At 42.2% G+C, this 22,404-nt stretch overlaps 1 protein-coding gene across 6 annotated transcripts in view; it reads left to right on the top strand.

The window, feature by feature from the left end:
• Positions 1 to 22,404, top strand: part of plecb (plectin b) — a 135,254-nt gene that overhangs the window by 30,803 nt on the left and 82,047 nt on the right. For 2 of the 6 annotated variants that reach the window (XM_084053665.1, XM_084053663.1), the window contains exon 1: positions 5,967 to 6,006. The exons of the other annotated variants lie outside the window; for them this stretch is intronic. In XM_084053665.1, the coding sequence (XP_083909791.1) occupies positions 5,982 to 6,006 (25 nt within the window). In that variant the 5' untranslated portion in view covers positions 5,967 to 5,981. Of the gene's footprint in view, positions 1 to 5,966; positions 6,007 to 22,404 lie in introns of those variants that run through there. 6 annotated transcript variants of the gene reach the window in all.

Below are 22,404 nucleotides of genomic sequence, written 5' to 3'. Positions count from 1 at the left end.
TACAGTGATAGACAGTGGGGCCCTTGGGAAAGACCTCACAGCAGAGATAAGCATGTCCTCCTACAGCTGTTGCTTCAGTTAATGTCCCTCTGATGGATAAAGATTGCAAAGAGGAAGTACAGGTGAAGTGCTACAGTACCTGAGCACACTTCACTTCACTTCCTCATATTGTAGTAAAAAGTGCATGTTGTGAGTGCGTGCGTGCGTGTGTATCTGCACGAGTGAGTGTGGAATGAATATTTTTGTGGCTTTGCATGATTTATGGATGAATTTAAAATCTTTATCCTCACTCAAAATCCTGTATTGTATTGTCACTAGCTAACATTTGATGAACATTAAGATGCTCATGAGTCATGATAATAATAGCCATTTATATATGATAATTAATTCAATATCTAGCAGTGAAATTGTACAGAGCATCAAGAGGAACAAACTATCAATAGTAAGACGTAGTCTCTCTCTGTGGTGCATTGGGGATTTTCCCCAAGGAACATGATGACTCAGAACTCAGAAGCTGAACCTTTGGCTTTCAGAATAGGATTAGCGTGCTGATCAGCCTCAAAGAGGGTTTTAGGGAACCCAGAAAGCGTCCTTCATCTCAGGACCAAACTTCAATGTACAAGAGAATAAAAAACTACTGGTAATGACTCATCAAACAAAATGTAAAATAGCATACTTTTATTTGCATTTTATTTTGTTTGACATCTTGACTTTATAACTCTTATATTATTGTTATGAACTAGAAGCTCGGCCCTGCTACGCAGGGCCTCGCGTCTAGCCCGCCGCCACGCCCACGTAGCGCCCGCGGCCACTTGGCAGCGCATATAAGTGGCGTAGCGTCATGAGGGCCAGTGGGGCCGTGGCTCGGTCAGTGAAGACCCTGTAGAGCGGATGATATGTGGCATAGAGGGATAGATTTTAAATCTCCAGAGGAAACATCCGTGGGCTACCATTGGTTCAGCGATGTGTGCGGTCGCCCTGCGGCCCCTCCTCCTCCACCAATGTGCAGTATTGAGAGCCCTGACGTTGGCCTCCTGGTGGCGCTATAAAAGGTAGATGTGAAAAATGCAGGGCAAAGGTTTTTCCTTGACCTGTAGAGAGTGCACATACAAAGTTTTACACAGATTGGTGCAGTTATAGGTAAAAAGACAAATCGGGCTGTTATAGCGCCACCATGAGGCTGATTAGAAAAATCTCAAGTGGAATTTCTTCCTCGGCATAGTGGGAATGTGGGTGCAAAGTTGCACGGAAAGTGCATGCTGTGTTCATAATTTGAGGCATTTTGGTCAAAACGGAGCAGTCCTGCAAACTTTGGAAGCCATTTTTAGCCAATCAGGATGGAATATGAAAAATCTGAAAGACCCGTTTTTTTTAATGACTATAGAGATACTGTGTACCGATTTGCGTGATGTTTGGACAAAATATGTAGGAGTACTGTGAAAAAATGTGTTTTGCAAAAAGCAGCCTCCTGGTGTCACTATAACAGGGCCATGTGGAAAAAATGGGGCAGAGGTTCTGAATTGGCATCCAGGGAGTGTGTGTGCACAGTTTGGCTGGGATCAAGGCAACAATGTGGGAGATTAGCTATCCACAGACGCACGGACGGACGGACGGACGGACGGACAGGGGGTAAAACATACTCTCGCGCCATGCCTTTCGGCCTGGCGGAGACAATAAAAAAACGAAAGTAAAGGAAAAGACCATTACTGCAACAAAAGTAGTCAACAAACTATACTGGTCTTCAACGTGTTCAGGCCAAGGACCCCCTAGCTGAGAGAGAGATGAAGCAGGGACCCCCTCTATATTGTATCAAATTGTGTTTCAGATAAACGTTTGCTGCTCTTTTTTCCCTCTACACCTATAACTCTGCCAAAAATAGCCGATCTACAAGCTCACAACGTCTCGCAGCGCAAGGCGTTGTGAGCTTGTAGATCTGTTATTTTTGGCTAAAGTTCTCCTCAGAGAAGGGATGCTTGGGTTGAAATGGTTCAATTTCAATGGTTGAAATGGTTAAAAATCATATCACAAAGATTTGGCGGACCCCCTGTAGTAACTCTGAGGACCCCCTAGGGGTCCCGGACCCCCTGTTGAAGACCCCTGCTATAAAACATTGGCCAAATTGTCAAATAATATAAGAGAGAGGCAAACATGTTGAAAATAGTCGATCTACAAGCTTACAACGCCTCTCAACATGAGGCGTTTTGAGCTTGTAGATCTGCTATGTTCACAATATTGACTTGTGGAACGGAGTCAAACAAATTGTGGGAGTCTAAACATGTGTTGCACGGGGCGGTCCTGCCATTACGTTAGTTACTGGAGTTGCTGTGGAGCTACACAGTTCTCCAGAAGACACACAAGGCCACAATATACACCATCTACAATGGACTAACTGAGCAGCAATAATAACATTCACCACACGAACGTGCATTGTTGACAAAGTGATTGCACAGCCGCTGCAGGCATGACAACAACGATGTTAGCGTTAGCTACATGCCAACTATCACAGCGCCCTGTCCGTCGTCGCTGCGACTGACTCTGATGGCAGCGGCTACAGCAAGCTCTCTGCGATGCCATTGTCTGGAAACTGCTCTTAGCGTGACACGAGCAATGAGAGTGAGCACTGTCGTTGTTGCTAAGATACGGTGGCGTCTCTGCCCCATAGCCTGTAGATCTCTCACGCATGATTGGCGTAGGCTGCGTTGCCAGGTCTGACTGTTTGTATAAGCGTTTTTGGGCTTATTTGGGTGCACTTTTGGGCTCGTTTCCATAGACCACGGCAGTGCTTATTTCTTTCCCGTGACCGATGTGGCGAAAAAAGGTGCAAAACGAACCATCCGGAAGTAAATTGCGAGATGAAATATATAGCACTTTTTGATTATTAGAGAAGGAGACACATGTGAAGGTGGAAAATGAAATGTAGGAGATTATATAGTTTTTCATGAGCGATTTTTGTAGCAAGTTGTGAGTGAATTGGGCCACTCCTGTGGGCGGGGGGCTGATTAGAACCATTGGGGTTTGGGAAGGAGACGCTCTCTGTTTGAGTGGTAGGATATTTTCGCTAAGTTACTGTCATTACACAGTTCATTATTTCACATCTAGCTGACATACTGTATACCATTGGTTCTCAAAGTGGGGTCCTTGGGGGGGTACCAGGGGGTCCCCAACAAAATAGCATCACAATCATTTAACCACTTTAACCATATTTTATACTTTGGCTATTTAGCAGATCTACAAGCTCATAGCGCGGTGCGAGCTTGTAGATCTGCCATTTTTGAAAAAAAATGAAAATGTGTGCAAATCTTGCTTCTGACGGTCCCCGCAAACTGTTTCTGAGATGGGTCGGATCGGTCCGCGATTAAATACATACTGTATCAATTTGAGGGTCCTTGACATAAAAAGGTTTGAGAACCACTGCTGTATACTTATACTGCCATGTCTCTGACATAAAAAGTGTCAAATTTTGGGATGAGACTACTCATATATTCATAAATTAAACAATCTCGGTCACGGCTCACTATCGAGACGTACAGCTTGAACATCACTCTCAAACAGTGGATGCCCCCAACCCCCAAGAGATTGGATCAAATATTAGAGAACATTTGGTTCCCTTTATCCCAAGTAATAAGAGCCAGAAGGAGAATGGAAAATATTTCCACTTCTGTTCCAAAAGCATGTGTGATTTAGTGTTTTCATCTTCCATATTCAGCCAAACACTTGCTCACCAAATTCCTATTTGCCATTTATTGGTGGTGACTTAAAACTGGGCTAAAACTTAAAGGTAAATCATCTGTTCCTCTGGGTTTGATGGAGGCATTTTGTAGTTACAGTATAATGTGTGTGCTGGAATGTCATTTATGTCAGAGTACATGTAAATAATTAACCCCAGCCACCATCCCCTTCAGCTCAACACCTGCTCAGTACTCCGACTTGATACTACAACACCCTTTGCAACTGACCCTCTAGAGACGGTTCACTGTACCCACCTGCACTGGTTTCAAAATGAAACCCTAGTTGGAGACTGAATTCAATCAGATAATTTAGTTTGGTTGCATACATCTATATCACACTCCTACTTCTCTGACAATGGCAGATGATGTCGACACCAAAATGTGTCCTGAGGCCTAAATAACAATATTCCTCCATCTTTGTTTGTGACCCTGACAGAGAACCACACAACCCTCTCTCAGGTCCCGACATGCTGTACTGTAAGAAACACAAGTCTACATTGTGCGTCTATTCTAAAGCCTGAGTAGGCCTACCCACTACCCACTGGTTCCTCCCCCTCAGCTGACTTAGCACAAAGCCAGGTCTACAGTACAAGCCCATGTGGCTCTGTGCCAATGCACTTAAATGCTGCAACCCCCTGGCACCATGGGCCTGCGGGGAGAATGTCACCCCTGGGTCTCTTTCATCTTTCAATGTCATTTGCCTGACTCTTTCTCTCCCTGTGTGCTTGCGTGTTGATAATCGCTATCTCTTTCTATATATTCATGTATCCATATTAATAACTTTTAAAAAAAACAATATCTCCATACGTATCTTAGGAATTTAAACTGTAGATTCAGCATGGAATTATTTTCCCCTGGGTGGGGCCATCACTCCTGCTGAAAACAGCTAGCGATGTGCCATGTATTCCATCTTCTTGTTCTGCTTTACTGACAAAAAATGAAAACGTATGAATCTCCATTATCCCACAGCCAGCTATGTGCAGGCATTTCATATTTAAGAGTTGGACGGGGTTATGCTTTCTCTTCGTTCCATTTGTCTATTAGCAGAATAACTGGAGAACGGGTGGATGGATTTTCGTGAAACTTGATCAGTGGGCTGCCCCGAAGAGATGATCATTATTTAAGGTCAAGTTCCACTGGGTTGAGGTCATGGTCAAAATTGAGAACAGATGGGCAGATTTTCATGGAACATAGTGCCCAGAAGAGATCACTTTTGGGTTGTAATGTCAGTGGGCAAGGTCATATAATTGGCAGAGATCGATTTCCAAGGAGTGTTTATTCAAATGAAATGGTCCATCAGGTAACTGGACAGAACGTTGCCACGTTTATAACAGACAAAACAGATACATGGCTCTGGATTTCACAAAGTTGGTCAAATTCTTTTCTCAAAAATGAGAAAGAATTTAGAACATTTTAGAAAAAGCCTAAATGGAGGGTGGATGGAGAAGTCAAGTCGAGCAGGAAAGTCTTTCATTAGTCCTTCATAGTTGGCGTTGGCAAGAAAAACGCATTCAAATGAAAACTGTCAAACTGTCATATTTTATTCATTTTCTAAAGAATGACTCAACTTCCAGTTTAGCAGAACAGAGCAGATATTAGATCACAAATAAGATGGAAGTGGGCCATTATGATATACAGTACAGTACTGTATCAAGTGTCCAGCTGAAGTCGACCTGCATAGTCTTGTTTTATACAGATGCATTTGTGCAATAGCTACTGCTGTGCTGGTTTCATATTTTAGTACCTTTTTAGAAGAACACTAGAGACTTAACATATTCCTTTTTTGGGCAGACAGGGTTGTCTCTGTTTTGTGTTTTCTTGTATTATTTCACTTATATCCAGCTATTCCCTTTGAAGTTTGTGCTCTTGTTTGCTTTTGTTGCGGATCTGAAACTTTAGCTCTCTGTCAAACACTTGAGCACCACCACACACACACACACACACACACACACACACACACACACACACACACACACACACACACACACACACACACACACACACACACACACACACACAGACACAGAGGTTTTATTATAGAGGGCGGCTCTGACCTGTGAAGGAGGGGTAGACTCCCATTCTGTTGATCTGCACAGCGTGACGTGTATGAAAAGAGAGAGGTAGAAAGAGACCACAGACTGTGAAAGAAAGTTAAAGATCCAGAGAGGGAGAGAGAGAGAGAAAGGTAAAATCGCGAAGAAGAACAGTCTCTGCCGTTGCAGTTCCAAAGGTCTCTGTCTGTCGCTGTTGGGCATGGACTCGTACTACTCGAGCAAAGGTAAGCTGAACCAGTGTGTGAAAGGAACAACGCTGGGGCTGAGAGGAGAGAACAGAGACAGGAGAAAGCAAAGGTGCAGTGAAACAGGTGGAGAGCGTGCGAGAGAGAGGGGGAGAGAGAGAGAGGGGGGGGGGGGGGGGGGGCTTGGCTGTGGGCGGGGGTGTATAGTAGACCATAGCGCAAACAACACATGCACATCAGGTGTCAATGTTACTGTATGGCGAACCGTAACCACTTGAACCCTATATACTGAGTTGACAGGAATCCCCCAGGGGTCTATACCAGGCCCACAGCTTTTTTTCCCTCCACACTAAATATTTTCGGAGAATGTTTGCTATGGTTCAAGTGGTTAAGAATCCTGAAATATATTCTCTCACTTTATCAATCATATTTGTGTGTGTGTGTGTGTGTGTGTGTGTGTGTGTGTGTGTGTGTGTGTGTGTGAGTGAGTGTGAGTGTGAGTGTGTGTGTGTGGTGTGCATGAGTGATCTATGAAGATTCAAAATTATTTTCCTGGTTCTTCTCCACATTATGTAATACACAGTCCAAACCATTTATGGCAAAAATGAGGTGCTGTTCCACTGGGTTGAGGGGTCAACGTAATTTGTTTAGACAGTGCTTTGGGGTGATGGAGCCCTGTAAGTACAGCAAAACATGAGTGTAAATGTAACTCTGGAGTTAAATGACCACTCAGGATTTTGTAGTGTACGAGTACATGACTTAGAAAGACATCAACAAACACTGCATCCGTGCGAACAGATTATTATATTTTTTACTGTTTACAGTATGTGCTCCTGTCTGTGCTTGCAGGGAAGACCAGACAGAATGTGCGAATACCACTAATGATGGTGTGTACCATAGTAATTGGGGACACTGCGTTTATAATAATAAGAATATGATCCCCACTCCTTTGGGGTATTTTTTGGTCACAGTACATTTGCACACAGCCTACAGTATGTGAAATTGGGACCTTCTGTTTCCCAGGTGGCCTCTCTGTCCATATTCAGCTATGGCTGCCCACTATCCCAGACTTTCACCATACACACCTACCTACCTACCTACAGTACCTACCTACCTACCTACCTACCTACCGACACTACCTACCTAACTACCTACTTACATCTGGTAGGTAGGTAGGTTCTTTATTAATCCCTATGAGAAAATGTCATTGCTACAGCAGCAACACTAACACAACAAAACTTAGATAAAATAAGAGTAGGAAGTAAAATGAGGGTAAGTTAGGGATATACAAATAAACAATACATTCTACAAATATACAGTAATACTGTAGAAATATACAGAAGAGTAAATGTCCAGGTGCGTAGTGCATGTCTGTGATTGGGGGTTGAGGGGGTTTAGGGATGAGTGATAGAGTGTGATGGTGATGTGCTGCTCAGCGAGGCAGGATGAGCCTGTTACTGAACGTGCTGCCTTGCCTGTCCAGAATGTCATGACGGGGATGAGAGGTGTTGTCTATGATGGCCAGCACTCCTCCTCTCAGCCACCACATTCACTGGGTCCAGGGCAGCTGGCCCTCAGGAAAGAACCACACCTTCCTCAGCAGTCTGTTCATCCTGTTTGTGTCTGCAGCTTTTATGATGCGGCTCCAACACCACAGCAGCAAAGAATGGGCACTGACTGATGGAACACATTAGTGTGGTTCTGTATGGACCTGAGCCTCTTCAGTAAGTGGAGTCAGCTCAGCTCTTCTCCCTTCTGGCTCCCACACAGTGGAACGAACTCCCCATTGCAGTTAGAACTGCAGACTCACTCCCAATCTTCTGCCGTAATCTGAAGACTCACCTCTTAAGACTCCACTTTAGCCTGTAGGACTTGCCCTAGTCTTGATGACCTTGCAGGCTTATGCAAATGCTAAAATGTCATTTGGATAGCATATTATGTAGACAGTTACAGTTATGTACAGATTATTTTTATTTTTTTACATTATACTGTTTAGACTGATGATAGGTTATTGGTTTACCTATGATCCTAGATTACTATTTCTATGCATTTGATGTATTACCTCGTGTTTTCCTAGCTTACTGTAAATCGCTCTGGATTAAGAGCGTTTGCTAAATGCCTAAATTGTAAATTGTATATGGCCTCTCTGTGTTTCTACTCCAATCCAGCTTGCTGCCCACCGGACATCAGGTGCACTGCTTATTGGTACAGTGCACCTGGTCTATAGGAGTCATTCTGAAATCCACCACCATCTCCTTGCTTTTTTGCATGTGGTCTTCATACTAGTTGTTTTATTGGCTTCATACTAGTTTTTCAGTCAATTTATACATTTCTTTTCCTCAATTGTGCACCATATTTTATCAGAGAAAGGGCAAAAAATATATGTGCAGGCGTCACCGTCAAGCAATTTCCAATTTTGTTCCCGCATTTTATATAATGTTTACCCGCGCCAATCACCTAATAATTATGCACTCATACAAAACTTTCCCAACTTTTATCATGGTTTCCATGTAGAAAACTCAGTCTCCACCTCTGGTCCACTCGGGTCCATACAGAAGGGTCAGCCGTAGCTTAGCGGGTGGAGAGGCTGTCTGGTAAGGTCACCGCCATGTCCACGTGTTGAAGTGTCCCTGAGCAAGAGACTTAACCCCTAACAGCCCCCCCCCCCATCCTGAGCGGGTGAAGTTGAAACTGAATTTCCCCCATGGAATTAACAAAGACCTCCCCTTCCCATGCCTATGCTTTCAAGGCCTAAGTAATTGGATGCCAACAGTGGCCTTGAAAAGATTCACTGTCTACATACACACTGTGTGTAAGCTTACTCTTGAGCCACCATCACTGTCTCTGTTCCAACAGCCAGTACTGTATGTTTGCAGCGATGCTGGGATGACTCTCACTCTAGCCCATTCAAACCGGGAAAGCATCTGTGTCATTTTAGATTTTAGCGTTGGCTATTCAAAATTAGCAGATATACAAGCTCACGGCGCGTCACTTTGTGTCGCACTACGAGCCTGTACATCTGCAATTTTAGCTTTTTTTTTTTTAATCTTGTGTTTGAAAACAAATAGAACATTTTAATTACTTTTGTTAAATTTGAATTAATTAAATTTGAATTAAAATTTTGAGAACTTCTGATTCAGAAGGCCTTTGTAGAATCGGCCTCAGGTCTTAATGGGCTAGAGTCCAACAAGCGTTCTTCTCTCACTGAATAAGGCCTTTTTAATGCCACACTGCCTGGCGGTGAAAGTTCCCACTGTATCGCCATCAAGCTGTGGCTAGATATGAAGACCCCCCACCGAGTAAAAAGAAGCATCTGTCTGTCCGTCTGGGTGCAGTGGGTGGGGTTTGTCTTTCTGCCAGTGACTGCTGTCTCTAACCCTCCAGATAAAAAGGCCCAAGGCATAGGATTGTGTGTTGGACTTGACACTATAGTGTTGCCCTCTAGTGATGTAGAAATTGTTCCTAATTATGGTTTAATTGACCACTTGTCAATTTCCCGTCTGTCTGTTATTCAGCAGCAGTAGTTCTCAGGTCATGGAATCCCAAGTGAGGATCTTTGGGGTGGTTCACAAACCAAAAATCAAATGCAAGAGCCCAGGTGTTTATTTTTACACATTTTTGTCAACAGTGATTTTGATGTATTTATGTTTTAACCGACTCGCATGATTTGCAAAACTATTCTAATGAGACTGTCCTTTTTGTCAGCTGTGTATGTACTATGTACAGTACATTATGTACTGTATACTGTATGTCACTCTGTGCACAAATTTGGCCACCAGACGGTGCTGAAAACACAGCTCAACTATGCACGTATACTGTTGGCTGCCTTGATTTTATTGCTATTTCAACTATACTAAACTAGATACTTGAAACATTTAGAGCTGGATTGTTGGGGATGGGAATCTCGCTCAATACCGCCCAGAAAACCATTTAAACTGAGAATCCAAATTCTGAATGATTGTCTGGGGGCCATCCTTTTTACAGTATACAATAAATACACAGAACCAGTGCACTGATGGGTCTATCTGTCACTCTTGCAGTAAATAAGCTCATATTGCGCAAAAATATTTCTCATAAATAACACTTATGCAACTCAAGCCAACTGTTGAAAGCAAATGTCAGAGGTCTGAGAAATCCCCTTTTAGAAAAGAGTGCTGTGTGCCGATTCACCACTGTCACAGGGTGGTGATTTATAACAGTTCATGGTTACACACTCCAAACAGTAGGAGTAAAATCATGGTGGGTGGTTAAATTTGTGGACAGAGTTAACACATAATTGACGAGAATCTGTAGCGAGGCATGAATAACTGTACAGTATGTGTAGTCCAACAAACCATATGGGTGGTCTCTGTTAGGGGTAGACTGGAGTGACCCAGTATGAGGACACGCTGTAACACATCTGACCAGAGCTAAAATAGTTGTGGCATTGATTGATTGGATCGAGAGCATTTTAAGTCCACGGTGACCCAGTTTTATGGCACTTGATTAATTCAACCCAGAACTTATTTGAATGAATAAAACATCATTTTAACAAATCGTTATGGCAGAGTATGTTGCAGTTGTTGTGGAGATGGTCTCCCTAATCTTATTCCGAGAAATGTAGACCTTGGTACGACACATACTGGCTGACAAGTAGAAGAGCAAAATCTCCCCCAGCCAAGTGGGGGGTTGCCTCTTGAATGAGCGGTAGGAATGTTGTCTCTCATGTGGTAGACCAGGGTTCGGATCCCGGGCAGGACATAAAAAGTTACGGTATTGCAGATTTAAATGACGTTATTATTATAATTATTTTTGAGGTTATTTGTTTCTATCAGGAGATGCAAGAGGCATAGCCCCATAGCATTTGAAACAACTCTACCATCCACAGTGTAGCAACTCTGGAAATTGGCAGCTGTTGCTCATATTATCCAGTAGATGGCATTATTTGCAAGTTAACTAGAGGTTGAGACATGAGGTTGTCTGGCCTGCATCAGACACAATAATTGGTCTTACATAATCCTCTCTGTAACAATCACTCAGAGACCTTGTGAGCAAAAATACTTAGCCTCTCCACCTTGTCCAAAAAAATAATTGTATTACATTCTCACAGTGCATGTACGTAACGCAATGAAATTGAAATGAACTTATGTCATAGTCAAATGCATTGATTCAGAACTTATTGGTGCAGCTGTCAGTTATTAAAAATCAGCAGATGGAAGAAAATTCACACACTTCATTGACGTATTTGTAAGGGTTAGAGGGCATGTTCTTTCCCGTCATGCACTACTGCTTCCAAGTTTATGTCCTCAGTAGTAGTTCATCACTATGAATATTTCACTATGTTTTCTGATGTTTCACTATATTTCACTATGTTTTCTGATGTTTCACTATATTTTCTATTATGTTAATGTATTTATTCTGTCTGTGTTTTTACAGGTGAGTGCCACTTCCATTGTTTCACTGATGTATGAAGAATGTCCTGGATGACCTGATGGCACCTCAAACAAATGAGTACTCTAATTCAGTGATTCTTAACCTTTTTAATTTCAAGGACCCCCATTTTGATATTAGGCCACCGAACCCCGTTTGATATGATTTTTATCTCTGGGACCCCAATCTACACTGTAAATTCCTTGGTGTTCATTTAACTCTGAGAGTGTACAAATGGAACCATCAGTGGTTCCATTTGTTCCATTTCATCATCACCTTTATTTAAACTCGGAGTACAGTTGAGGGGCAAGCCCTCATTTACAATGTAGCTGAGGTTACAATAATAGACACATTTGTTTCTTAATTATCAATTAGCTGGGGACCCGCTGGAACCCCCTCAAGGACCCCTGGGGGTCGACCAGACCCCATGTTGAGAACAGTGCTCTGACCAAACTACAAAAACAGCATCACTTTCAACACCTGTTCGATAAGGACAATACATGGAAACACACTAATGTCTGTATCCTGACTGACTCAGTGTTTTTCATAATGCTTGATTGGGAGTTGTTTGTTACGTTTTAACTTTGTGTCGTGGTGAGGTGAGAATTGTACAAAATGTGAGGTGAGGTGATCACAGAGATCTCTTGATCTCTGTGATCTTTGTGCCTCACAGTGAGGCATTGCAGCTCAAAAGAAGGTAGCTAGGTTACTGACCATATATCATGCATGGGGAGTGGTAAACTCCACCCCCATGTCATAACTGCAACATGGAATGTGATGTGGTATATTGTGCTGACAGAGAGCTCACAGATAGTCAGTTAAAGTTGTTAAAAGAGTTCTTGGAAAACAGGGAAAAAGACAGTGGTGTAATTATGGGTGTCTTTTGCAATGTTTGCAGGTAGTACTGTATGTGTAACAGACACATACTGTAGGCACTCACACAATACAGAGCCACAATACATGCGTAGAGCACATTCCAGATTCATATTTCAAAGAAAAGAAAAGAAAAACCTAGAGGCATGTTTAAATCACTCAGACGTTTCTGACATCTATGTTTGCACGGGGTCATTGAAGGTTTTGAAGTGTGTCTGGAAGAGTTGTAGTAAAGGGTTGGGCCGTGACTTGCCTTTCCTAGACTGTCATGTTGCTCTGGAATGCTTGTTCACACCCCATGGGAGTTACCCTGTGTGTTATCGTACTGTAACACCTGGGTGAGGCCTCGCCCCCATAGAAGAGGTGACATCTCTACATTCATTGAATTATATCCTTTCCAAAGGTATTGCCTGGGTATGTGAAAAAGACAAGTTTAAAATGAGGTTCCTCTGCTTGCATTTACAGTATTTTTGCTTTGTGAATAATTATCACTGAAGGGTGATTTTTGAATTTCAATTAACCATAGTTATAGAGCAGTCAAGGGATTATGTATTTTTGGGGCGTACGGAGTTACCCAAGTTAGCATCTTCCTGGCTCCCTAAAAAAAAGGCTATGGGATTTTTGCTTTGGATTTTTGATTATTGCTGAATATAAGCAAGTACAAGTTAACAATACTATCTTTTATTTAGCAAGATAATTGTCACAAACACGACTTTTATTATGTTTGAGATGCAATCACCAGAAGTAAAAAGCTAATGAGTAACCTGTTACAATGCGCTAGACCCCTGAGGAGAATAAAATGTTAAAGGTATTCACTGATGTATTTTATGTTGGATAATAAAGTGTGGAAATCGGTTAACCCTGTGTTAACCACACAACCTTATTTCATGCATCTAACCAAAAACTAATTTAAAAAAAGCCCATAGACATTGAGATGAGTTGAACCAGAACTGCAAAATAACTTATTTTTTTAACAGGTTTTAGGACTACAAACCTTCAGTGCTCTATACTGTTATATAAATGTTCAGTGGAAGTGGTAACATTCCCACACTGGATGAGTGGGAATATATGGGCGGCGACAGATAACAATGGTTGTTCAGTAACTTCGAACTTTACAATGTGAAGAGTTGAAAATGCCAAGAATAGATGCTCTCCAGTGATGTGATGATAGCTTCACAAACACATATTTTCTCAAAAGTTCTGTGATCAGAAGCTTCTTTGTGTGTGTGTGTGGTAATGCCATAAGAATACTGAAGCCTTTTTTTTGGCTGGCTTCTCAAAGGGGACTGAGATTATAGGCTTTAGCGTTCACTTGGCAGCAACGCACAATGGTTCTTAAATCATCACCCGAGGTGGATAGAGATCTGAGACATGGGTCCCCTATCTATGACAAACGAAGTTGAGATCATTTTGAAACTTTAATGCAGTGGGTTTTGCATTTCCAAGCACATGCTACCATTGCTGCCTTTCTATTACTGTATGTCTCATTTCCATGCATCAGCTGCAGGTACATAAAATACACAATTCAAACAGTACAATTCAAATAGTACTGTAATGCATATAGAGCCTACCATTTCACCCCATGATACTACCAACGAGTATTTCATTAAACCACCTCGATACAGCAAATTAAAACCATTGTCTTGTTTTGGTTCAGCTCTGGACCTCATTCATGAAACGTGCTTATGATCACAATTTGACCTTAAAGTGCTGCGAGACACGTGTATGCATCTAGAAATGTGTAAACGCCCTAAGAATGCCACATTCTCTATGAAAAATCAATTACAGTAGTGTTACGTGGGAACATCACTCGTCAGCAGCTCTACAAGCTGACAGTGCGTCGCAATGCAAAGCATTGTCAGCTTGTAGATTTGTTATTTTTGACGAGTGACAGTGTCGTACTATGGAGTATAATTAGGCTTTCCTCTTCTTGTTGCACAACCCTTCGGTGCATGCCTTTTATGGTGTTAATCTTCTCAAATTATTTAACACGCATCCAATATCATTCATCACCTGTGTAACACAGTTTCAGTTTCTTGAATCCAATTGGTCTTTACTTAGCAGCAGGGCTAAACTACAATATTTTTGAAATTTAAGAAGAGTTTCTTGAATGAGGAATGTCTCTAATAGTTTTTGTTGAAACCCTCAGGGGAGTTGCAAAGACTTGAAGCAATTTTCAGAGTTGTCAGGGCAGAAACCAGATAGGCTGTTGGCTATAGGAATACTCTGTTCCTTTCTCCCCTGCGGGGCTACACTCCGTCAAGGTCAAAATGTTAACATACACTTAGTGATAGAGTATTATAACTGTCTTCATATAGGCCCTATATATTATTTTCATATAGAACTGAACAGTACATGAGGAATTTGTCCACAGTGTTGTTTGCGGCCCTGGAATGGATCCCACCTGACCCATAGATTGTTTTATGACAGTTGAGTGGAAACGGATGTACACACTGTAGTAGTTTGCCTTCACATTGTTTGGACTGGCATTCCCTGTCTTCAACAGGGAACGTTTTCTCTACGGTAGGTGTCACAGTGGAAAACAGGATACGGCTTGACCCAACCCAGCAATACCGATACGAGCCAAATAGGAAACCTAAATCTCATTTAATGCGGCACTGGTGGCACAAGAGTAATCGTTTTTTCTTTCTTTTTCCCCCTCTCAGTTCAATGAAGATAGACTATCACATATATATGGCTAAAGGAGACAAACCTTCAGCAGCCTTTGAGTTCTGTGACTACAGGGTACAGGGTATTGTTCAAATACCTCACCACATTTTGCAGATAAACACCTAGCAGCATAGGATATTATTATACATCTATGGAGTACACCCTGAGGCTCCGCTGGGTGTGGTTTAATTGTTTGCCAGCATTCAACACTTGGACACTGGCCAGAAGTGTCTCAAAGACACTGGTGGAAAGAACATTTGAACCCCTGTATGTTTTAGCCGGCGGTACAGTAGAGACAGAACAATGAGATATCATATCTCGTTCCACCATCAGGGCGTGATGCTCTCTACTCTTGTACAGTTATCTCCGGTAGTTCACGTGCAGTCAGTGGCACAGAGTGGCATGATGCCTCTCTATCACGGCCGTGTGTGGAGAGTGAATGCTTTACCGCACCGTTGACACATTAAGATCTTCTCATCACATTGTGGCATTGCTGCTGCACACACTTGTTGAGTAACATTTTATGTCGGTTCATGTACAGTGTTCTTATTTCCGAGGGTGTTGAGAGATTGCTGACAACCAGAGCAACATACTCCGTGCTCACCTAATTGGATTGCGCAATAGTGATGCGATAGTGATTAAGCTGATATTAAAGATAGGAAAGACATTCTACAGTAATGCATTTGTTTTACCACTGACCTAATACAGTACTTCTGCAAAGCAACTGTACTGTTAGATTAATTAATTCATGAATATTGTAATATCATTAGATTTTCAGACAGTTTTTCACAACTTTATTTATTGTGTTCCAAGGGTGCCATTGTAAGAACATTTGCATTCAGTGATGTATATTTCTGCAGAGTGTCTGTAAAGGTTGTCTGGAAGTCGTTGACTGAAGTCTTTTCTGGAAATGGGGCCTTGCTACTCTGTCCTCACCTCTCAGCAATGCAAAGCAATAACAGGATTGTGAGAACCGCTAACAGTCAGATAACATCAAGACACCTCTCAAACCTGCCTTAACAAGAAAAAAACTTTCTCAGAAAGAAAAAAGATAGTTAAAATGGTGGAGAGTATTATTACACTGAAAATGTATGTTGTTGTTGGTAATGTATTTAGCTCATCTTAATTCATGATTTTGTTTATCTGATAGGGACAGAGCACATTAATAAACATGAGTATAAAAATAAGATGAAAACATTCCAGAGTTGGCAAGAATGGTAGTTTACGTCTGTAGATTCTTGAATCTAGTCCCAATGCAATGCTTGTCTGCAGTAGGGAGCAGAAAGAGCCCTCTTGTGGGAGATCAACTCAGTGAAAGTCAGCGTGCTAAAAGAGCTAACTAAGTAGATAACAATGACGGTGAGTCACTACTGTAACTGATGTGTGTGAAGCAGTAGAATAGACCCTTTCTTTTCTCAGTCACAAACAAAGTAAGTAAGTTACTGCAAGCCTTCCTTTCAGGAAAGGCAGTGCCTCTTTAGCCGTTTATTTTATTTTCTCTTCATGCCAGAGGAAAGAATGCAACTGATTCATTCTCTCCAGATGGAAGGGGTTTTATGGGAATGTGGTTAATAAATCACGCTATATTGTGCATGTGTGTGTTTGTACATGTGTGCATGTGGATGTGTGTATCTGTCCCTGTGTCTTTTCTGTACATGTTTTGAGAAATCTTCACTTTCTCTGCGTTCAGACATCTACACATGTACTGTAGTCCCTGATTGTCAGGACATCTGTCTAAAAATACACCTCAGCCTCTTCAGGTTGCAATGTAAATCTGCCAATGTGACAACGAGCCAGGAAGGCCAGACTCCGGATCCTGTGTCAGTTTTTTTGTTTGAAAGACTGTTGCCCCTGACAACGGCTAGGCCACATTCCCTGCGACCTCAGCTGCGGACAACACGTGGTATTTACCTAAACTGGGTCCTGAGTGTATGAGTCACATTGTCATAGCAACCCTATGGCCCGCACGACCACACCCGCCCATGTGCGATTTCTGTCATCGGTGACTCAGAGTGCAAATATTCCAAACGATATTTTTATGTAAATCATCAACTTTTGTTTTACCGTTGGACACTTTTCCTTGTAGTGATCCATTTTCCTTTTGCTTTGTCCCATGTACAGATTATTTCCTCCCGTGCATTTCCGATTGTGTGTAACCTAAGCACTCTAACCATAACAGTGTGATGAGGGAATGAATGAGCGCTGCCCTCTCATCATAGTGGTGGTTTGTTGCAGTGGGTGGTGCGAACAGGCTGGCCCCTTTTGGCTGGCACTCACCAGCCTGATGTTTCCAACAGCCATTTTATGCTCTCTCTCTCCACCATCATGGAACTGGATTTCCATTTTGTGCAGGTCTGATTTCAGCTAAGCAGTGTTGGATCTTGGAAAGTTCCAATTATATTGCGTGAGAATGAGGTGTGTGTGTGTGTGTGTGTGTGTGTGTACATGAGCTCAACTTCATCTATGAAGTCTATATCAGTTTGTCCTGACTCTTGCGCAAGACAAGGCATCTTTGGACTTCAAGGAAGTACTGTAGAGTAGTTCTGACATAGCCAGAAAAATGAGGATATAGGTTTGGACAGGTTCAATGCTGTGGATTAATCAGAACAAAGGCGTTCAAATTACTTAGTAGAGGACAAAAAACTCTTTTATCTGAAGGGAAGTTTATTGCCTGAGGTCCGTGTGCACCAGTAGTTTACTTCAGATCAAGTTTTAAGCTCCGCTAGTGATGGGGTAGGATGACGATGTTGGTCCATCATCCATCAAACATTCTGTGGAATTTGCTGTGCACCTTCATGTTCTTCAGAGAGTCTAGCACCACTCTTAGGCCAACAATTCCACTGGCACACAAGATATCTCAAAATCCCATGAATCTTGCTGAGCACATTTATGCCCCGGCCCCCAGAGGATGAAGTCTTAACATTTGAGTCACCCCATGCCCTTTGCTCTACTGCCCCTCCCCAGTTCTTGCATGTATAATAATTCAGTCAGGAACACCCTGGTCATATATTTAACTATTTATTGCAACAAATGGAATACAGTTATACTTGACACGATGACTCCTCTCTTAAGATGCGCCTTGAATTAGCCAAGCAGCATGCTAAGCTAAATCAGGAAACGCAATGCTGAAATCCCCCATGGGAAGCTGGCCCAAATTAAGACATTAAATTTAAGTTTAACTTTAGAGCCATGGAAGACAGATAAAGTGTAGGTGGGAGTCATATTTAAATTGACCACCTTGTTGTGAGAATGGATTGTGATAAGTGGCTGATTAGAAACACTTATTCAATCAGCAGACTGACAGCTGATAAAGCTGGGCGTCCCGTGTCCTGCATGAACTAACGCGATGCTTCATTAGAAAAGGTTTCATTTTATTTTTCATTAGGCTCTTAAAATAATGCTGATCCACTCTGAAACAGTTGGTTATTTAGAGTCACACAGAAAGAATTTGCTGTGTGAGCATTCAGCATGTGTTAAATAAGTTGGTTTACTCTTCTCAATTGGTTCTTTACCCTTCCAAGGCTGAAGGGGTCTTTAACAGCTTGGAAACGGCCTAATTGCTCTCCATAAACCATGCTATAAGTATGCAAGAGACACACTCCTGGACTCACTCTGGGGTTGTTCTTGGACACCGTGCTGGTGCCTTTTGCTTTTAGCTCAGGTGGCCAAAGTTCGTCATTGCCTTTTGTCTCTCTCCCTTTAGTTCTCTCTTACCCTCTCTTTTGCAATGTCCACCCATCGTCTTAATGACTATGGGGTGAGATTTGCGGGAATTCATGGACAAGGCAGCCACTGTGCAAGCAACGCAGTTAGTAGTGCTGGAACAAGACGTGGGTGCTATTAGATGTACTGTATGGGATATTGGCAGGAGGGGCAGCCAAGGGGATGTTTTCTGGCCTCGGATTTATGGCATCAATGTACTGTAGCTTTGTATTTATGGACTGGAATATGAAAAGAATCCCTTGTTCCTCTGTAACCATCTCCCTCCGACGCTGAATGTGCCCCCTCAGTCCCACCATTCTGTCTTCCTGCCCTGTCTCGCATGCCATGAGGCTCCGCCGGACGGGCAGTGGGGTTCACATGGGCGAAAACAAGGAGTAGCAGTGTGATTCAGACAGGGTGGTGGAAACGGCCTGAGCTGCTGTTATTAGTTGGAGGAGGTACTGGACGGAAGCCTTTTCACAATCATGTTAGATCAGAGCAGCATGGACTTAGGAGACCCCCTCGGGGACCGCTTCTGGAGGAGCTATAAGAAAGGTAAGACCACCAACAATATTCAGCTACTGGCTGTGAAGGTGGGAAAGGAATAAGGTGAGGAAGCAGTAAATTATTTTCCCATTGGTCGGTTAGAGGCTTATGTCATAATAAAGGGGTGTGGTCATAACTCAGCTCATAACTCAGCTCATAATAATTCCTTTCAGTCATGTTGTATCGTGCGCTGTTGCTCTCACAAGGGTTTTATACAAAATGTTTATTTGATTAAGTGTCCAAGTGTTTTTTATCATGTATGACGGGACGGATGGGGTGCCTGGTGGCTCAGTCAGTTCTTTGCAGACCATATGACCTCAGGACCTGGGTTTGAATCCAAGCAGATTTACTGTCTATAGTCTGCACTGACCTATTTCAAATTAAGCATAAAATGGCAAAACAAAAAAATATGTAAATATGTAGGCATCAGGGGTGTCGCGTTGATGCATCCATGGCATTACTGCAATACTTACTTTTTTTTACGGCATGGCTCTGCAAGAGGCTAGCCATCTATGACAGGGTCTGTTGTTGTCTGTGTTCTGTGTGTGACTGTCCGGAGCTAATCTTGTAAATCGCTTGACCGCTCAGCGCCAAAATTTGTATGCATGCCGCCAGTAGGCCACACATTGTTTCATCCTTTTTAAAATATTTAACTTAAATGTTATAATGGAAGTCAATGGGGCTATGATCTAAATATTGGATGAATATTGGTCACTAGACAACTGACGTCATACTGTAGTGTAGATGACTGATTTCAGAGGCTGGTCTCATGAAGTCCGAGATCCGCATTAGAGCAATGCCACCTCTATGTGCGTCCCACGATCCACACAATTTCCTAGTTTTATAGCTTTTAAGTATACTTTCTTTATCCCAATAGATGTAGTACGTGTCTCACATGTAAATCCTGATCCCTGGCTGCTGCGTAGCTGAGGGTGGACTTAACCCTGATTCATACTTTGTTGCGTTCTGGCGTCATGCGCCAAAAATAGCCAATCTACAACCTCGCAATGCATCGCACCTGGACGCGTTATGATCTTGTAGATCGGCTATTTTCTGCACGCGGCACCGACCTGCAATGAAGTAACAAGCAATAGAGCTCTCACAGAGCTTGGAAAACAGGAGACGAGGGCTGTTTCAAATCTGTGCACATCTCACTGCTGGAACTCGTTTACTGCACACAAAGACTTTTTGTTCTCCTTCACTGTTGTTTATATACTTTACCACCAAATATCTGAAATCCGATACCTGTTATTTCTTTTATGTCACAAATGGTAAAGTGATATTGGACCTTTGAACGTGTGGCACCACTGAACTACAGTACAACATTTACCCGACAAGGCCACGTTGAGTATTGATACTAATGTAATTAAAGTTTGCCTACAGTAGCCCTATTGTGGCTGGAAGTGAGCTTCCACTGGGCTGGTCATAGGAGCTGTAGGGGGCGTAGCTTAGTCGGTCACCATATCCCCAACACCTGACAACTTGTTAGAGAGATAGAGAGACAGAGGTGGCTGGGACGGGGGAAGGGTGGTTAGTTTGAGGGGCAAGGGTTAAGGATGAGTGAAACTTGGCAGTGTTTTTGGGTCCCGAAGATTATTTTTGGAAGGCAAGGGGGGCATAATCTGTGACTTCACTTCTTTCCACTCTGGAAAAGGAGAAGTCAAAGTGGTCCGTGACTTGCAGAGCTTGGAATATAAGCGAGGCTTGTCGTCTTTATTTTACCTCAAGCACATGCATGTGTACTGTATGCCCGTGTTAGCCAATTTTCCACTTTTACCTTGGAAAAAAGGGACTGCAGAGAACTTTTGCAGGCATCTTTCATCAGCTCCTGTTGCGTAGAATGGGAATATGGCTGCACAAGCTCTCTATTATGTAAAAGCCAAACTTAAGTGTTGCATGAATCCGAAAATATTTATGAGCTACATCTGGAAACGGATTTAGTTGGCTAAGTTAAGAGAACAGCTTTTAGTGGTCTCTGATTGAATTCAGCGCATAATTTATTGTACGAATTGTTGATGTTGAGTGCACATTTATCTCTAGTGTTCCCAAAATAGGGACGCCAGGGTTAAAGTGGTTAACTGAAAGAATATAGAAATGACAATATGAACCACTACAAATTGCAACAATAAACTTTTTTTTTTTTAAGAAGAGGGAAATATGTATCAGGCAGATTCTTTTACAAGATGTTCTGGTATTGTGCAAGACATTCCCTGGTCAATAAATCAATTTGCATGTTGGAGAATGATCAACATGCTTCACTTTCTCTGAGGCCCCTCTGAGCACGCAAGCAATGCAAGCCAAGCACACCAATTCACTTCAATCCATCCATGTTTAATCTCACTAGATCATCTCAAATGAGTTCCGCAGACAGTGCAAGAGGGTTAATCCCTGCTGTTTCATCCCTCTTGCGTTTCAAAGGCTATACTCCCACAGCCTTGCAGTGTGCTAATTGCAGTGGTGGAAAAAGTACTCAAATATCAGTACTGCAATGTAGAAGTACTTTGTTACAAGTAAAAGTCCGGAATTCAAAATGTACTTGAGTAAAAGTAAAAAAAAGTATTGGTATGAAAATGTACTCAAAGTACCAAAAGTAAAAGTACTAAAATGTTTGAAAATAGCAGTTCTACAAGCTCCCAACGCGTCGCGATGACACGTATTGTGAGCTTATAGATTGGCTATTTTCAAATAGCCTATTGTAGGTATAAAATAATAATGTATATCTGCAAAGTAACTAGTTACTAAAGTTTTCAAATAATTGTAGCAGAGTAAAAGTACAATATTTGCCTCTGAGATGTAGTGGAGTAGAATAGTACAGTAGTACAGTACTTGAGTAAATGTACTTAGTTACTTTACACCACTGGCTAACTGACTCACGACTGATTGTCCTGCCAACATCCACATATCATTTCAAGGTGACTTCAGGAACAAGCTGACGACGGGCTTTGTGGCATGGAAGAAGTCACTTGGTGCCATCATCTTACAAATACTGCTCAGTGCTTAGTGTGAGTGTTTAGGAAGGAGCAAAATGTTGTAATTAGTCACCATCTAACCTTTCCCCTCTTTTAAAGCCCACCTGTGTTAAAAGTTTTTTTTTAAATCCGGGTCCCATGTGTGTCAGATTGCTTTAATCCTTCCACACACCAAGTACAGGGACAGGATCATTCCTGGACAGTGCTAGCATCCCAAAACATAGAAATACTAACACTGTATCTACTGTAGATACAATTATTTGTTAGA

Source organism: Gymnoscopelus microlampas (genome assembly GCF_963454915.1).
Source record: "Gymnoscopelus microlampas genome assembly, chromosome: 3".
NCBI classification, from domain to species: Eukaryota; Metazoa; Chordata; class Actinopteri; order Myctophiformes; family Myctophidae; genus Gymnoscopelus; species Gymnoscopelus microlampas.
The sequence above is the reverse complement of the archived record's forward strand: the minus strand, read 5'-3'. Positions and strand labels throughout refer to the sequence as shown.